We start from the raw sequence: 15,899 nt of genomic DNA on the forward strand, positions 1-15,899 counted from the left end.
ACACAGAGGGAACCATCTGTTGGAAGCTCAGTTCAAATATCCATACATCATTTAGATTTCAGTAGTTTTGAGATGGCAGTTTCTGCTCCTGTTTGCGGTTGTACTATATTGTGTATCTTCAGGAAATATAAGTGTGAGTGTATTTACTTCCTGTTCTCAAGCTTTGTGTATTAATCCAATCGGGCAGGTGAGATGTAAGTGAGACTGACTCAGCTGTTTACATGTGTGTTGGGCCTCTCTTCTGTCTCATTCAATGTAGATTGACCTCTGAACTGAAGTTGAGAGAACTGATGTCTGTGAATGACTAACCTTCAATGTCTCTTTCTGTCTTTCTTCACCTTTTTGTGGTCGGCATCTTTCTTGTTTCTCCCCTCGTCTAATGTCTTCATCTCTCCTCACTCTGTATGCTTCTGTCTTTCTCTCTATCTTCTTTCTTGTGCTTAACCCAGCAGACTGGAATGTTCTATACTAGTTATGTAAGTACCTGCTATAACTGAAAGTTCTATTATCTTCTTGAGTATCATTTAAGAGGGATCGATTCTTTCTTACACAGACAAATCTCTCTTATTTCCTCACATTTCATTCTTTCACACTCTTCTTCTCAACACCTTGTTTTTAGGTTTCTATCTACACCTATTTATTCTAATGAATTAAGTTTGCAGTAAAGTGAAGATGTGAAGAAAGATGATTCACATGGATGAAAATGGTTAATTACTTAGAAAAGTATCTAAACAAAAATGAAACCATTAACACACTATGGTTGTTCATGTGCTTAGAAGTAACATACAAACCAAACCAAATGATAGAACCTTTAGCTCTTAAAATGATTGGTTTTAGTTTTTAGTAAGTACATACAGTACAGGCTAAAAGTTTGGACACATTACTATTTGTAATGTTTTTGAAAGAAGTTTCTTCTGCTCATCAAGCCTGCATTTATTTGATAAAAAATACAGATTTTTTTTAATATTGTGATATATTATTAAAATTTAAAAAAATTGATATTTAATTTATTATACTTTAAATAATTATTTATTTCTGTGATGCAAAGCTGAATTTTCAGTATCATTTCTCCAGTCTTCAGAAACAGTTCTGCTGCTTAATATTTTTTCATAACCTGTGATACTTTTTTTATGATACTTTGAATAAAAAGTAAAAAAAGAAAAAAAGAAGCAAATGTTTTAAAAATAGAAATATTTTGTAACAACAATATGCTCTACTGGTCAGTAATTTGGGGTCAGTCATTTTTTTCTTTCTTTTTTTTGAAATAAATAAATAATTTTATTCAGCAAGGATGTGTTAAATTTATAAAAATTGATATTAAAGGAGATTTATATTATTTGAAAATGTTTTTATTTTGAATAAATGCAGTTCTTTTTAACCTTTTATTCATCAAATATATTAGGCAGCAGAACTGTTTCCAACACTTATAATAAAGCAGAATATTAAAATGATTTCTGAAGGATAATGTGATAGACTGGATGTCACATGACACTGAAGACTGGAGTAACGATCCTGAAAATTCAGCTTTGCATCACAGAAATAAATGATAATTTAAAGTATAATAAATTAAAAAACAAATTTTAAATAGTAATAATTTATTACAATATTTAAAAAAATCTGGATTTTTGGTCAAATAAATGCAGGCTTGATGAGCAGAATAAACTTCTTTCAAAAACATTACAAATAGTAATGTATCCAAACTTGTGGCCTGTACTATACACTCACCTAAAGGATTATTAGGAACAACATACTAATAGTGTTTGACCCCCTTTCGCCTTCAGAACTGCCTTAATTCTATGTGGCATTGATTTGCATTCTTTAGAAATGCCCATATTGATAGGATAGCATTTTGCAGTTGATGGAGATTTGTGGGATGCATATCCAGGGCACTAAGCTCCTGTTCCACCACATCCTAAAGATGCTCTATTGGGATGAGATCTGGTGACTGTGGGGGCCATTTTAGTACAGTGAACTCATTGTCATGTTCAAGAAACCAATTTGAAATGATTCAAGCTTTGTGACATGGTGCATTATCCTGTTGGAAGTAGCCATCAGAGGATGGGTACATGGTGGTCATAAAGGGATGGACATGGTCAGAAACAATGCTCAGGTAGGCCATGGCATTTAAACGATGCCCAATTGGCACTAAGGAGCATAAAGTGTGCCAAGAAAACATCCCCCATACCATAACACCACCGCCACCAGCCTGCATAGGTTAACAAGGCATGATGGATCCATGTTCTCATTCTGTTCACGCCAAATTAGGACTCTACCATCTGAATGTCTCAAAGGAAATCGAGACTCATCAGACCAGGCAACCTTTTTCCAGTCTTCAACTGTCCAATGTTGGTGAGCTTGTGCAAATTATAGCCTCTTTTTCCTATTTGTAGTGGAGATGAGTGGTGCCCGGTGGGGTCTTCTGCTGTTGTAGCCCATCCGCCTCAAGGTTGTGTGTGTTGTGGCTTCACACATGCTTTCCTGCATACCTCGGTTGTAACGAGTGGTTATTTCAGTCAAAGTTGCTCTTCTATCAGCTTGAATCAGTCGGCATTTTCGCCCACAGGACTGCCGCATACCGGATGTTTTTCCCTTTTCACACCATTCTTTGTAAACACTAGAAATGGTTGTGCATAACAATCCCAGTAACTGAGCAGATTGTGAAATACTCAGACTGGCCCGTCTGGCACCAACAACCAAGCCATGCTCAAAATCTCTTAAATCACCTTTCTTTCTCATTCTGACATTCAGTTACACTATATGCATTGAAGCAACTGCCATGTGATTGGTTGATTAGATAATTTCATTAATGAGAAATTGAACAGGTGTTCCTAATAATCCTTTAGTTGAGTGCATATGTATATGCATATGTATATATTTAGAAAAAATAGTAAAAAGGAAAAATGGAGAGATTAAAACAAAAGCATAACATAAAACATCACAAGCATTACAGATTTTTAATATTGGTTCATCCTTAACTAATAATAAGGTGCTTTGTCAGTTTAATACATGTATGTGTAAATAATATATCATGTGTGTATGTGTATTATGACTTTTTTTAAGCTTGAGCTTGTTTGCCACAGTTGCTTTTTATCATGCACTATCGAGACTAATTAAAAAACAATAGTTTGATGTTTCTTAAACTTTTTTTAATATATATTCTGTGTGAACAGGACTTTACTCTGACTTCCAACACCCTCTTTTTCCAGTTCATGCCTGATAAACACAGAAAATGTCATATGTTGATTTCCCTGTGACATATAGATGTTTGTTCGGTCTCTCGTGCCCTTTCTGTAGCATTTGATGCATTCATCTTTTGGAGCTTTGACTTGCAAACCAGACCTGTGCAAATGTGTGTGTTTAGGGGCTGCATTTTACGTAACCTGCTTATGATTCAAAACGAATGAATACATGCCGTGATCAGAATAAGGTGGCAAAAAAGGTGAAATGCTTTTAAGTGTGTGACAGTTATTCAGGTAGGTCATTGTTTTAGGGGGAACTGTTTCAGATATACAGTACACTACCATTCAAAAGTTTGGTACATTTAATGTTTTGGAAATGCTACATTTATTTGATCAAAATACATTTGATTAAGTTACAATTTAAAATTCTATTTTGATATTTATTTTAAAACTTACTCCATTCCAGTCTTGTTTCACGTGATCCTTCAGAAATCACTCTAATATGCTGATTCGCTGCTCAAGAAACATTTCTTCTCATTATAAAAGTTGAAAACAGTTTTGCTGCTTAATTATTTTGTGAAACCATGGATTATTTGATGAATTGAAAGTTCAAAAGAAAAGCATTTATTTGAAACTGAAGGGTTTTGTAACATTATAATTGTCTTCACTCTCACTTTTGATCAATTTAATGTCCTTGCTGAATAAAATTATTCACTTCTTAAAAAAAATAAAAGAAATTAAATAAAAATAATCACTGACCCCAAACTTTTGAATGGTAGTCTATAGTAAAAAGACAATGCTGCTGTGATGCCGAGTTTCTTTTCTTCTTTGGCTGAGACCAAACATTTTTTAACACCACATCTTGTGCATTGTTCATTGAATTTTTTAGTAAAAGGCATGTCTCAAGTCCTTGAGTCATGTTTTTTCTCCATTGTTGCATGTGTTGAATAGACCAGTCGAGGCATCTGTGCATTAAACCAGATCTTTAAATGAACCAGACATAATTAGTGAGCACAATGGTGTTTAATGAGCATACAGTAGTGTTTGATGACTGTCATTGTTTGTTCAATCAGTGCAGCATTGTTTGATCACTCAGCACATTGATGGTTGATTTGTGATACTTTTTTTTACCACAGGCTCCGGCTCCCATGGCGTTTCCCATGACAACACCTCAAGTGCCTGTGTATGGAATGGTGAGTATTGTGACTTGTGACAGTGTCTAGGTGGATATTATGTATATTAATTAAATGGACCCCCCTTTATATTAGGTGGCCTTAACTACTATGTAGTAACATTTTAATTAATCATTTGATACAATGAACTTATTGTGTACATACATGTTTTTACATTGTACTTACATTTAAAAAAATACCTGCATGTAATTACGTCTGTAATTGATTTCTGTAGTTACATTTGTAATTACACAGTTGGCACTTTTACACCTAACCCTACCCTTAAACTCATATCACCACACCTGTCTCTAACTCTACCCATATCTCACCTCAATATCAGCAAAGGTGTTTTGCAATACAATTTAAACACAGTTAGTACATTGTACTTATTTTTTTGATGTAAGTACATAGTACTTAAGGCCACCTAATATGAAGTGGGACCATTAAATTATTAATAGCTGAAAAGAAAAACACTGAATTATGTTTGGGTGGGTTCAGGTCCCTCCTCAGCTGGGACAGATGGGAGGGGTTCCAGTGATGACCCAACAACCCATGTTGTACAACCAGGCTGTTCTCAGACCCACTAACCCTTTCACCCCCATCCCTGGAGCCCAGGTACACACACACACACACACACACACACACACACACACACACACACACACACACGGACACACGGAAGTTAATCCACTTATATCACACAAATTGGCCACACATGCGTTTAATCCATACATTAGAGTTCTAATACAACAAACTTTCATACTGGTGCAGTATGTATATTTTAGCGACATCTAGTGGTGAGTAGGGCTGGGCGATATGGAGCAAAAAATATATCTCGATATATTTTGCTATATCTCGATATACGATATATATCTCGATATCTTTACAGGAAAAATAACCCCCTAAAAACTACAGCAAAAACAAATATGCCAAATACCACAAAAACCTTTTTTTTTTTTTTAATTGAAGTGCAAAGAGGTAGTCAAGTGCTTTTGCGACATTTAAAATAAAAAACTCCCTGATTACATAAATAATAATAATTTAACTGTAAAAGAAAATAAATAATATTGCCTTCTTTTCATTTATTTCATGCTTTCAAAAGATGAATCAAAGACTCCCTTTTTTACAGTTAAAGTAAACAGTAAGCATTTTGCCGAAAGATGGGGGCATGACTGTGATATAAATAAACTGTTTGTCATAACACCACTTCCTGTTAAATTTGTATCAAAATTCAAACAGTGATGTTTGTCATGAGTTTGACAAAATTCAAACTTATCATGCAGGTCATGTAGGCTACACATGAGCTGAATTTCACTTCTTTTCCAGTTACATAACGAAATATGAATGTCAGAAGGTAGGCTATATGATAATATGATACAGTACAACTTACAGAAGAGCACCGCGTGTCTCAGGACACCCGGGATGTCGCGTTTTTCCCTCTTGGTTAAAACGTGAATAGACCTATTCATCATAATCCCGTGATAAAGCTGACAAAATAATCATAGTAATGATATTGCAATACTTTTTAAATGTTTTCAAATGATATGCGATCATTTTGACATTTTAACCGAAAACTATGCGATCAGTTAGACACAGATCATAAAATGGCATGATTGTGACCGCGTCTCGCACCAGTAGTGTCAATCACCTGACTGTGGGTGAAACGTGCGATTTGAACTATGATGAACATTAATATTTCTTTATGAATTTTAGCAAGCAGTTGTGTTAGAAGGAAAACATGGTCTCTAAACTGAGTCCTGAACAACGTGCGCGCTTGTCAACATGATAACTAATCCTCACCTGGTTGTGGAAGCAGCCGTGTTCACAGGGTTGCCAGGTTTTCGCAACAAAACCAGCCCAATGGTCAATCAAAAATAGCCCAAAAGTAGCCCAATGGCCAATCCAACTAGCCCAAAACTAGCCCAATACCAAAAAATCTAAATATAACACTCCAATACACATTTTATGGTAGTGTTATGCACTACACACCATTTATACTAAAAGATAACTGTATAAGTAATTATAAACAGTCTATTTTAATTGATAGACTTAATTAAAAATAATGTAAAATAAACATTGCAAGATATTCCTCATTAAATGTTAATTTACAGAAAATTCTTCTGTGTATGACATTTATTTTTTAAATTATTATTTACCAGCAACAACCCTGGAGAGCACGCATTCGGTTACCATGGAAACGAAAACAGCCGGTGCGCGCAGCGCGCCGCAGCACACACACACACACACACACACATTAGCGAACAAGCCCAGCAGTGCCACTGTACCTCACAAAGTGTGCGCTTATCAGCACAGTTATGCTGATACGATATTGCTTATGTCATCATCCTAGAATCCTTGTTATCATTGGGGGAATATGAATTGGCTAAAGTAAAATATTTATTTCAACACAACCATTTCAGCAAAATATAACTGATGCAATATGTTAAACCTTTAACCCGCGGAATAAAAAATCAACCCGCGGCAAGTGGTTAAAAGAAGCCCAATTCCGCGGGAAAACCGCGGACTTGGCAACACTGCGTGTTCAATGAGACGACACGCGAGGGGAGGGGGAACAAAGCAAGAGGCGGGAGGCGCGCGAGGCTCCGCGAGCACAACACAGAGAAGGCAAACAAGCAAAGTGGCGGAATCAGAATTTAATATAAACAATATATCGATATATACGATATGTCCAAATCCATATCGAGCTGAAAAAATATCTCGATATATTTTAAATATCGAGATATCGCCCACCCCTAGTGGTGAGGTTGTGAATTGCGATCACTCAACAATCACCCCTCCCTTTCAAAGCACATAGAGAAGCTATGGTGGCCGTCACAGGACAAAAATGTTGTCATTGGAGAGAGAGCAGAGATTAAGGCTCTGTAGAGAAGTCTGTCCGTTTAGGGCTACTGTAGAAACATGGTGGTGCAAAATGGCGATTTCATTGTAAGGGGGCTCGCGATGAATGGAGATAAAAATGGCTATCTAAGGTGATAAAAACATAACAGTACATTATGTAAGGTCTTTATACACCACTGAAAACATAGTTATGTGTGTTATATTGCATTTCTGTCAATAGATGATGTTGAAAAGCCTAATAGGCCTTCTACTAGTTGTCATCAATATTAAACAATCAGAATCTAATTATTTTTGTCATTTTTTCCCCTTTTTTTAAACATATATTTTTTTTATTGTGAAAGATTTTATGTTTTTAGAAGAAGACTATTCTGCTCACCAAGGCTGCATTTATTTTATTAAAAATACAAAAAACTGTAATATTGTGAAATATTATTAAAATGTAAAATAACTTTTCTATTCCAATATATTTTAAAATGTATTTCTGTGCCGGCAAAGCTGCATTTTTAGGATCATTACAGTCTTCAGCATCACATGATCCAGAAATCATTCTAATATGCTGATTTGCTGGTCAAGAAACATTTATGATTATTATTAATGTTGAAAACAGTTGTTTAAAATAGGGACGTGATGGTGAGAGAATTTTCCCACCGATTAATCGGTGTGTGACAACACCGGTGATACCGGTATCACAGACTGGGCTTTTAATCACTAATTCTGTCTAACCGAAAGTAACATGCACATGGCAGCTCGGGCGTTAATAACAGAGTGGAGCAAAGTTAAAAAGTAACGAGTGGTTTCAATGAATTCCTATGAAAGTTAAGCTTCCATATTCATGAATAGAAAGTGCGCCAGACCCAAAACTTTTGAACATTAGTACAATGTTGGAAAAGCTTTCTATTTGAGATAAATACTGTTCTTATGAACTTTTTTCAACATTTATAATGATCATAAATATTTCTTCACCAGAAAATCAGCATATTAGAATGATTTCTGCAGGATCGTGTGACACAGAAGACAGGAGTATTGATGCTGAAAATACATTAGAAAATATATTAGAAAAGTTATTTTACATTTTAATAATATTTCACAATATTACTGTTTTTATTTTTAATAAAATAAACAGAGCCTTAGTGAGTAATGCTCCATTTACAGACATTCTGCTACATACTGCTGCATTCACACGGCCTTTTCCAAGCGATTTGATGCCGTTTTCTTAATTTATAATTCTTTGTCTTTTTACAGATGCAGTTCATGTAAGCAGCACTTCAGCAGAGCGCCAAACAAGACAGCTGAAAGGAACACCAAGCAAGTGAGAGGAGGATCCAACTACCACCAGATAAAAAGAGGGCGAGACGAAAAGAAAGAATGTGCATATAGAGAGAAATGTGTTTGTGTCAAGAATGCTTACCTTACTGTCTGAAACGACTCACCCAACACACACATACACCAAATGAGAGTGCGCACAGCGTTTCATTTTTCATCTCTTGAGGTTCATTTCTTTCCTGGGGCACTGTGTCTACTGGCAGGTGTGATACATCATGAAAACCGTGGATTTTATTGCCAGTATTAAATTACCATGCACTGAGCGCTCTTCTTTTTTCTTTTCTTTTTTTTTTACTTCACAATTAATATTAATTAAGTCTGAAGCCCATCACAGTGGACTTCCTGGTACTGTCATATTTTGCTGTGTTATGAAAATGCCTGTGCTGAGTTCAGGAAAACGGTGAATGTTGGCGGAGAAAATGCAGGTTACTATATCATAAACATGTTTAAATGGTTCTTTAACACAATGCCCTGGCTTCTCATTTCAGACCAGAAAAGAGAAGCATTTGACCCTTTATTTAAGGTGCCCTGCACCCCCCAAGCACTTAATACATACATATATGTGTAACATAATATGCAACATTGGACTTGTCTCATATCTAGAACTTTAGTAGTCTAATGCCTACAATTAACATGTCTTACTGTTACTGATGGCTTCTGTGCAAAATAGCCAGTCATTTCTTCTTTGTTTATACTGGTTTAGGGTATGTCGTTTCAGACATGATGGTGGTCTTGCACACACGCACATTATCTAGTGTTACATGAGCCCTCTTACTGGCCTCCCACCTTGTTTTGTCACTTCCAGGACACTGATAAACATATCTGCTCCTGCTCTTCTGTGTGTTAACCAAACATGTCATGTATTTACGACTACATCTCACACTTTGAAACCCACTCCCACATGTACCGCCCACCCTGGGAGTGAGTGACCGGATGCATTGGAGAAGGGTACAAGGTGTAGGGCCCTTTTTTTCCCCTTTTTTTTCATTAATATTTTCGGGAATTACATAAATCTTGTTCTGTTTTATGTTGCCAAATTATGTACATTTGTGATTAGAAAAATGCCATAAGCTAGCTCCTTGTACCCAGCGCCTGACATCACAACTCTTTCTCTGAAGGACGTGCTTATCGGTGTTTGCCAACTTCGGAACCAAATCAATAGCTAAAATCTACTTTTAGTCTGTTTTCGTGCAGTTCCTCAGAATACGGGGCACTGTTGACAGGGTATCTTTTGTTTATGCTTGTACAGCCAAAGCATTTTTGATCCTCCTGAAATCCCTTTATAGAGCAGGTTTCCACTCAAGCCTTCACACCATCCCATAATTCCTGCTTCTTTTCTTCATGCTATGTTCAGTGATACCATTTAGTTTTCAATTCTGCATGGATTGATGGAACGGTAGTGGAGATACAGCGTGGTTGCGGTTGTGCCGTGGTAAATTAAAGCAATAACCCCTGTGAAGCCGTGGTTTACTATGATTTTAGAATCTTACAGTGTATTTAGAGTGATATCCACTTTTGTGGGTTGTGTATGCCCCTTACCTGTTCTGAAATCACTGTAAACCATGGATTCACATGGCTTGTTGCTTTTATAAATGTTATTGCCTATAGATAGCAAGGTTTCAGAAAATCAACACACAGCAGCAAACATTGAATTTATTAATAACAAATAATAATCCTTCCGCCAAGGGTTTTTGTAGTGTTAAAAGTCACTCCTCTTTACACCTGTAAGACAAGTTATAGCAGCTAAGACATGGTTATACAAGTCAGTTGTGTGTACATTTTTATCAGAATGGTTTTTGGGATGCAAGCATATCCTTTCGTCATTTATTTAAAACCAGGTTCAGCCCACTTAAAAGGGTAGTCCACCCAGAACGTACACTTACTCACCCTCATGTCGTTTCAAACATGCATTTATTTCTTCTACTGAACGTGATATATATATATATATAGAGAGAGAGAGAGAGAGAGAGAGAGAGAGAGAGAGAGAGAGAGAGAGAGAGAGAGAGAGAGAGAGAGAGTGTAAATATACGAGGGTGAGTACATGAACTAAGGCTGAACTGAGTTTGACCTTCTAGCAGTTCAAGTGTATGTTTTTTAAAGACATCAACACAAGTTTCACACCGTTGCTGTTACATGCGGTGTGAGCGCCGTCCCTCCCTTCTGGAGAAACAATGTGCACCATGTTCCTTTGCTTGCTATTTCTTTGTGAGTGGGTTACTAATTCCTTGTTGAGCGACTCTTAACAAGCTTGTGAGTTTATTCTACTCTGAGCGCTGTCAGAGGGTCCAGCTGGTTCAGACCGAATGCGTTTTATATGCAGGCTCAATGTTGATAACTCTCGCTGGGTTTGCAAGGTAACGGGGCACTGAGGAACAATGCCGTTTAATTAGGATCTATTCTATTATCCCGTCACCGGAGGCGTATGTGTACGAGAGAGTGAGAGAGAGAGAGAATATATGATTGTGAGCTTCAGGGAGTGCGAAAGATCTCAAGATGTGCTAGGGTTCTATCATGAGCCGGGGTTTCCATGGTAATCTTCAGTTGCAGGTCGTTCAGCACATATATTTCACACGTGCTTTTTTTTAGCTATATTTTTGCCTCTTTGAAAATACAATTAAAAGCTCTGTATGCATTCTCAAGACGCGAGTTTATTTGGCAACCTTTGAGAATATCGCTTTTGGATAACCTGTAGGCGTGTTGACTTTTTTCATGAACGCTTTTCTGATGACCGACCAAAGGCTCTTTTTTTTTTTTTTTGAAAATACTTGGTTTAGCTAAGTTAAACCAAGTTCAGGAAATAAACTTCCATGATTATTTAGCACCACTGCTATGCAGAGACGTTCATGGGTTCTTGTTCTCATAGCTCCCCCTTGTGGTCAACTGTGTGCCATTCACAACAGCTGCTAAATTGTGACCCGAGGCTTTTTTGTGTGTGTGTGTTTATGGGGTGGTTGTGCACATAAAGCAAATGTTTAAGTGTATTGGAATCACCGCTCTTCATTCATCCTTTATTTTAGATCATTCGGCCAGACTGAAGAGCAGCCAAATCCAGTGTACTTCTGAACTACTTAGCCTGATTTTATACGCCTTGGCTCTCGTCTCATTAGCTTGCCTGGAAAACATTCAGAAACGATGTGTCAGCTTGTCACACATCTTAGGTCTCTAGTGGGGATGCTTGGCGTTCAGGTTCCTCTCTTTACCTTTGCGCTGTCATGGAGCTGTCTTGGCCTCTGGCTTTTTTTAGGTAGGCTATTTGCTACATTCATATTAGCATCTTTTTATCCTTATTTTCCTGTAACATAGATATATGCAGTATATTCAAAAATATGTATTCTGTAGAAGCACCGTGTATCAGCCAGCAATGCAGCAACCTTTTCAAATCTATTTATCATAAAATGCCAAAAAAAAGAAGAAGAACCTCCAGGTTTATGCTGATTTCCTCACTGTATGTTTTGTAATTTATTTATGCAGACCATAAGGAGTTTATTCAGCATGGTGAAAATTAAAAGCAGAAATTGTGGGATTGTTTTTTGTTTGTCTTTCATTGACATAAATAAACTCCCTTTTCATTCCTGAGTTGTGGGTTATTTTTGTTTAGTCTCATCTTCCCTTTCTTTTTTGTCTGCCATCTAATCCATCTGCTCAGATTGAAACCCGGTTAAATCCCAAGTTGGAGTTCATTTTGGATGACCTGATGTCCCGTTCTTTTGTTTGCTCTTCTCTGGCCTCTTGAAATTGCACTTCATGCCTGCCTCGTGGCCCATAATGCAGGGTTTTTATGAACGCACGTTTTAAATACCTGGTCAAATTTGTATAGTGCCGTATTGTGTTTTCGCGTCTGTCGATGTGATTTCTGTTGAATCTATTGCACGAGTTTCACTGCAGCAGGAACCACCTGATTATTTCTCTGTAGCACTTTTTGACAGTGGACTCAGAAGCTGCGAATTCAACCAATGTTTCTTTGTGAATCTTCTGTTTTATGACCAACCTCAGCTGTTTTAAAGTTGTCCAAACCGTGTATGTGGAGCTGGTTATAATGTGTGGAAAAGGATATGCACCAACACCTTCCATCGAGTGGTTCTTTTCCCCAACTTTACGGTCTATCTACATGATAAAATGGTTCTGTGAGAGGTTTGCTATTTCCATCATGACATTTCAAGTGTTTGTTGGACTATGGCCAGACATTAATTTTGATTTCATTAGTTACTAATTGTGCTTTAGATTATTTTAACCCTTTGCTCTACTCTTCTGAAGGTCCCCATGTGTGATCTGAAGCAGTGACTGATTATTCCACTTAGTGCATTCAGTATTTTTCTGAATATGTATCGTTGGGGGAAAGAATCAGACATGTCTGGTTGTGCTTGTACACCAGCGCTCGTATTGGTTGTCAGTGAAACCTTTAATCTTTAACTACACCTGAATCAAACCCCCTTGTCATTGCGGTCTCATCTGCAACTGCCTTTGGTTTCCCTGTGAGCTTCATGAACCACACAGCACTGGTTGAAGCCGATGATCTTATGATACCAGTCTCTCCCGAACTGTCTTTTGTACGCTTGCATTGTGATGCTCAACCCAGGACCAAGAGATGTGATGGATTGAAGTCCATTTTCTTTTGATTGCTTTATAATTTGTACCTGTCTTTCTTGCATGTTTTTGTATCTGACATGCCTGGGAAAGTTTCACAGTTCCATGTAACGTTTGCGAAATTCTATTAAATATGGTGCTGTTTTTTAGTAAGCAGTTGATGTCGTAGTGATGGACGGGTTCTGTGTATATCTGTTTCTTTTATGATTTATCAGTGGTTGGTTGTGCTGATCTGGTATGTTATATTCCTTCTTGCGATTTTTGCTTGAGTCAGTTTTTGTAAGTTCTTTTATTCTTACTTTCTGTCTCAGTCTCTGTTTTGTTGTCTGTATTTGTGAAGAAAATTTATGGTTGCAAGCCTCTAACCTGAACCATGAGTGAATGCCTTGTGAATAAATGGAATTAACGCTCGCGCTCACCGGTTTCTTAATAAAGGACATTTTTAACAGATTTCATCTCGTCTGCTTATTCTGAAACTCTATTTATATTCATCTACACAGTCAGGACTTGTATCTGTCTCCATTCCTCAGTGTTTCTCTTCTGCAGCTTGTTTATTAAATGCATATTGCACCTTACTTTTGTAGTTTGTGCCTGTCAGTTGTTTCGAGATCTAGTTAGAAATAGTTTTGTCCTGCTTCTCTAACCCAGTGGTTCTCAAACCTGTCCTGGAGTACCACCAGCCCTGCACATTTTTTATGTCTCCCTATACCTGACACCTATTTCAGGTCTTGCAGTCTCTACTAATGAGCTCATGAGTTGAATCAGGTGTGTTAGGTGAGGGAGTCATACAAAATGTGCAGGGCTTGTGGTCCTTCAGGACATGTTGGAGAACCACTGCTCTTACTTAAACTTAAATCACATCCTTATAATTAATTATCATAATTAGTTACATATATATAGTGCTTTTCTAGGCACTCAAAACGCTTTACATGAAAGGGGGAATCTCCTCAACCACCACCAATGTGCAGCGGCAGCCATATTGCGCCAGAACGCTCACCACACACCAGCTGATTGGTGGAGAGGAGACAGAGTGATTAAGCCAATCAGGAAATGGGGATTATTAGGAGGCCATGATGGACAGGGGCCAATGGGCAAATTTGACCAGGATGCCGGGGTTATAACCCTACTCTTTTCCAAAGGATATCCTGGGATTTTTAATGACCACAGAGAGTCAGGACCTCGGTTTAACGCCTCATCCGAAGGTAGGTGCGCTTTGACAGTATAGTGTCCCATCACTATACTGGGGAGTTAGGACCCACACAGACCACAGGGTGAACATCCCCTGTTGGCCTCACTACTCTTCTAGCAGCTGCTAGTAGCTTCAGTGGGAAACCTGTCTTGGGCTACAGGGTGATATAGCTGCTGATAAGCCTATAGTTCAGAACAAAACCATGAACCTAAGTCTAACCTAAGCATCTAAGTGCTACCTTTTTACTTTTATAACCCAAACTGACCGTATTTGCAAAAAAGTTTTATAATTAGTTTGTCCTAAAAACATAGTTTTTTTAAACAAAGTGTGAAAAACAGTACATTTCAATACAGTAAAACAGTAATACTGTGAAGTATTACACTGTTTTCTATTTTAATACATTTAAAAATGTTATATTTTATGATGACAAAGCTGATTATTCAGCATCATTACTCCAGACTTGTGTGTCACCTGATCCTTCAGAAATCATACTAATATATCCTATTAAAACATCCTTGATGAAGAAATAAAAATTAAAAAAAAGTTTATTTTAAATAGATTTTTTTAAAAGTTAGTTAATCAACTTAATGTGTCCTTGCTGAATAAAATCCTTAATGATGTTTATTATCAAGACGTTCAATAAATTGCACCTTGACCTCAGGGTCCGGTCACCTCTTCTCATTGTGCAGGGTTTTTTGCCACACTTTTTCCTTCCCACAGACTTCCCACTGAGGTGCCTTGATACAGCACTCTGGGAACAGCCTATTCGTTCAGAAATTTCTTTCTGTGTCTTACCCTCTCGGTTGAGGGTGTCAATGATGGCCTTCTGGACAGGGTTGGGTCGGCAGTCTTACAGAATCGACAACCTTTATTAAAATAATACATTTTAAAAAGATAAATAAATGTATCTTTTAATAAATATAATTTTTAAAAAAAGTATTATTAAAAGTGTATTGGTAAATTGTGAGTTTTATTTGTGATGCCAGAGCCGAATTGTGCCATTTTCATGATTTATACATTTTTTATATGGTTCAGATACAATAATATTTTGACTTTCTATTTATTAAACCAATTACCTTCATTGTATCAACTCAAATTTTTAATTTCAATAAACTCAAAATTAAGGCAACCAGGTTACTTACTTTTTTAAAGCTGCAGTCTGTAACTTTTTGCACTCTAGTGGTTAATAAACAGAACTGCATGCGTCTTGCGGAAGAACATTGCAGCCGGAGCTACTTCTCTCTGTTTATGTCTATGGCGAGTTACGCAGGGACTGTGCTCCTCTGCAGCGGTACCTACCAGTTTGGCCTGAAATAGTCCCAATATAAACACTTGTTATAAGTGTACCATAATGATTCAGGATAAGACAAAAACACGGTTTGGAAAATGGATTCATGTTGTACATTCTCATTATATAATTTTTGTAAAAAATTGGACAGCAGCTTTAAGTTAAACCAACACTTTTTTTTACTGTGTGTATGTGTGTGTGTGTGTGTAAATATATATATATATATATATATATATATATATATATATATATATATATATATATATATATATATATATATATATATATATATATATATATATATA

At 36.9% G+C, this 15,899-nt stretch overlaps 1 protein-coding gene across 9 annotated transcripts in view; it reads left to right on the forward strand.

The window, feature by feature from the left end:
* si:ch211-200p22.4 (phosphatidylinositol-binding clathrin assembly protein) overlaps positions 1–12,109 on the forward strand; it is an 80,818-nt gene extending 68,709 nt beyond the window's left edge. For 6 of the 9 annotated variants that reach the window (XM_067444362.1, XM_067444372.1, XM_067444343.1 and 3 more), the window contains 4 exons: positions 450–476; positions 4,316–4,372; positions 4,850–4,966; positions 8,453–12,109. In XM_067444362.1, coding sequence (XP_067300463.1) covers positions 450–476; positions 4,316–4,372; positions 4,850–4,966; positions 8,453–8,467 — 216 coding nt within the window. In that variant the 3' untranslated portion in view covers positions 8,468–12,109. The remainder of the gene's footprint in view (positions 1–449; positions 477–4,315; positions 4,373–4,849; positions 4,967–8,452) is intronic. The other 3 variants (XM_067444352.1, XM_067444423.1, XM_067444383.1) reach the window with 2 other exon arrangements.
* Positions 12,110–15,899: the final 3,790 nt, after the last annotated feature.

Source organism: Pseudorasbora parva, chromosome 1, assembly GCF_024679245.1.
Source record: "Pseudorasbora parva isolate DD20220531a chromosome 1, ASM2467924v1, whole genome shotgun sequence".
In the NCBI taxonomy this organism is placed as follows: Eukaryota; Metazoa; Chordata; class Actinopteri; order Cypriniformes; family Gobionidae; genus Pseudorasbora; species Pseudorasbora parva.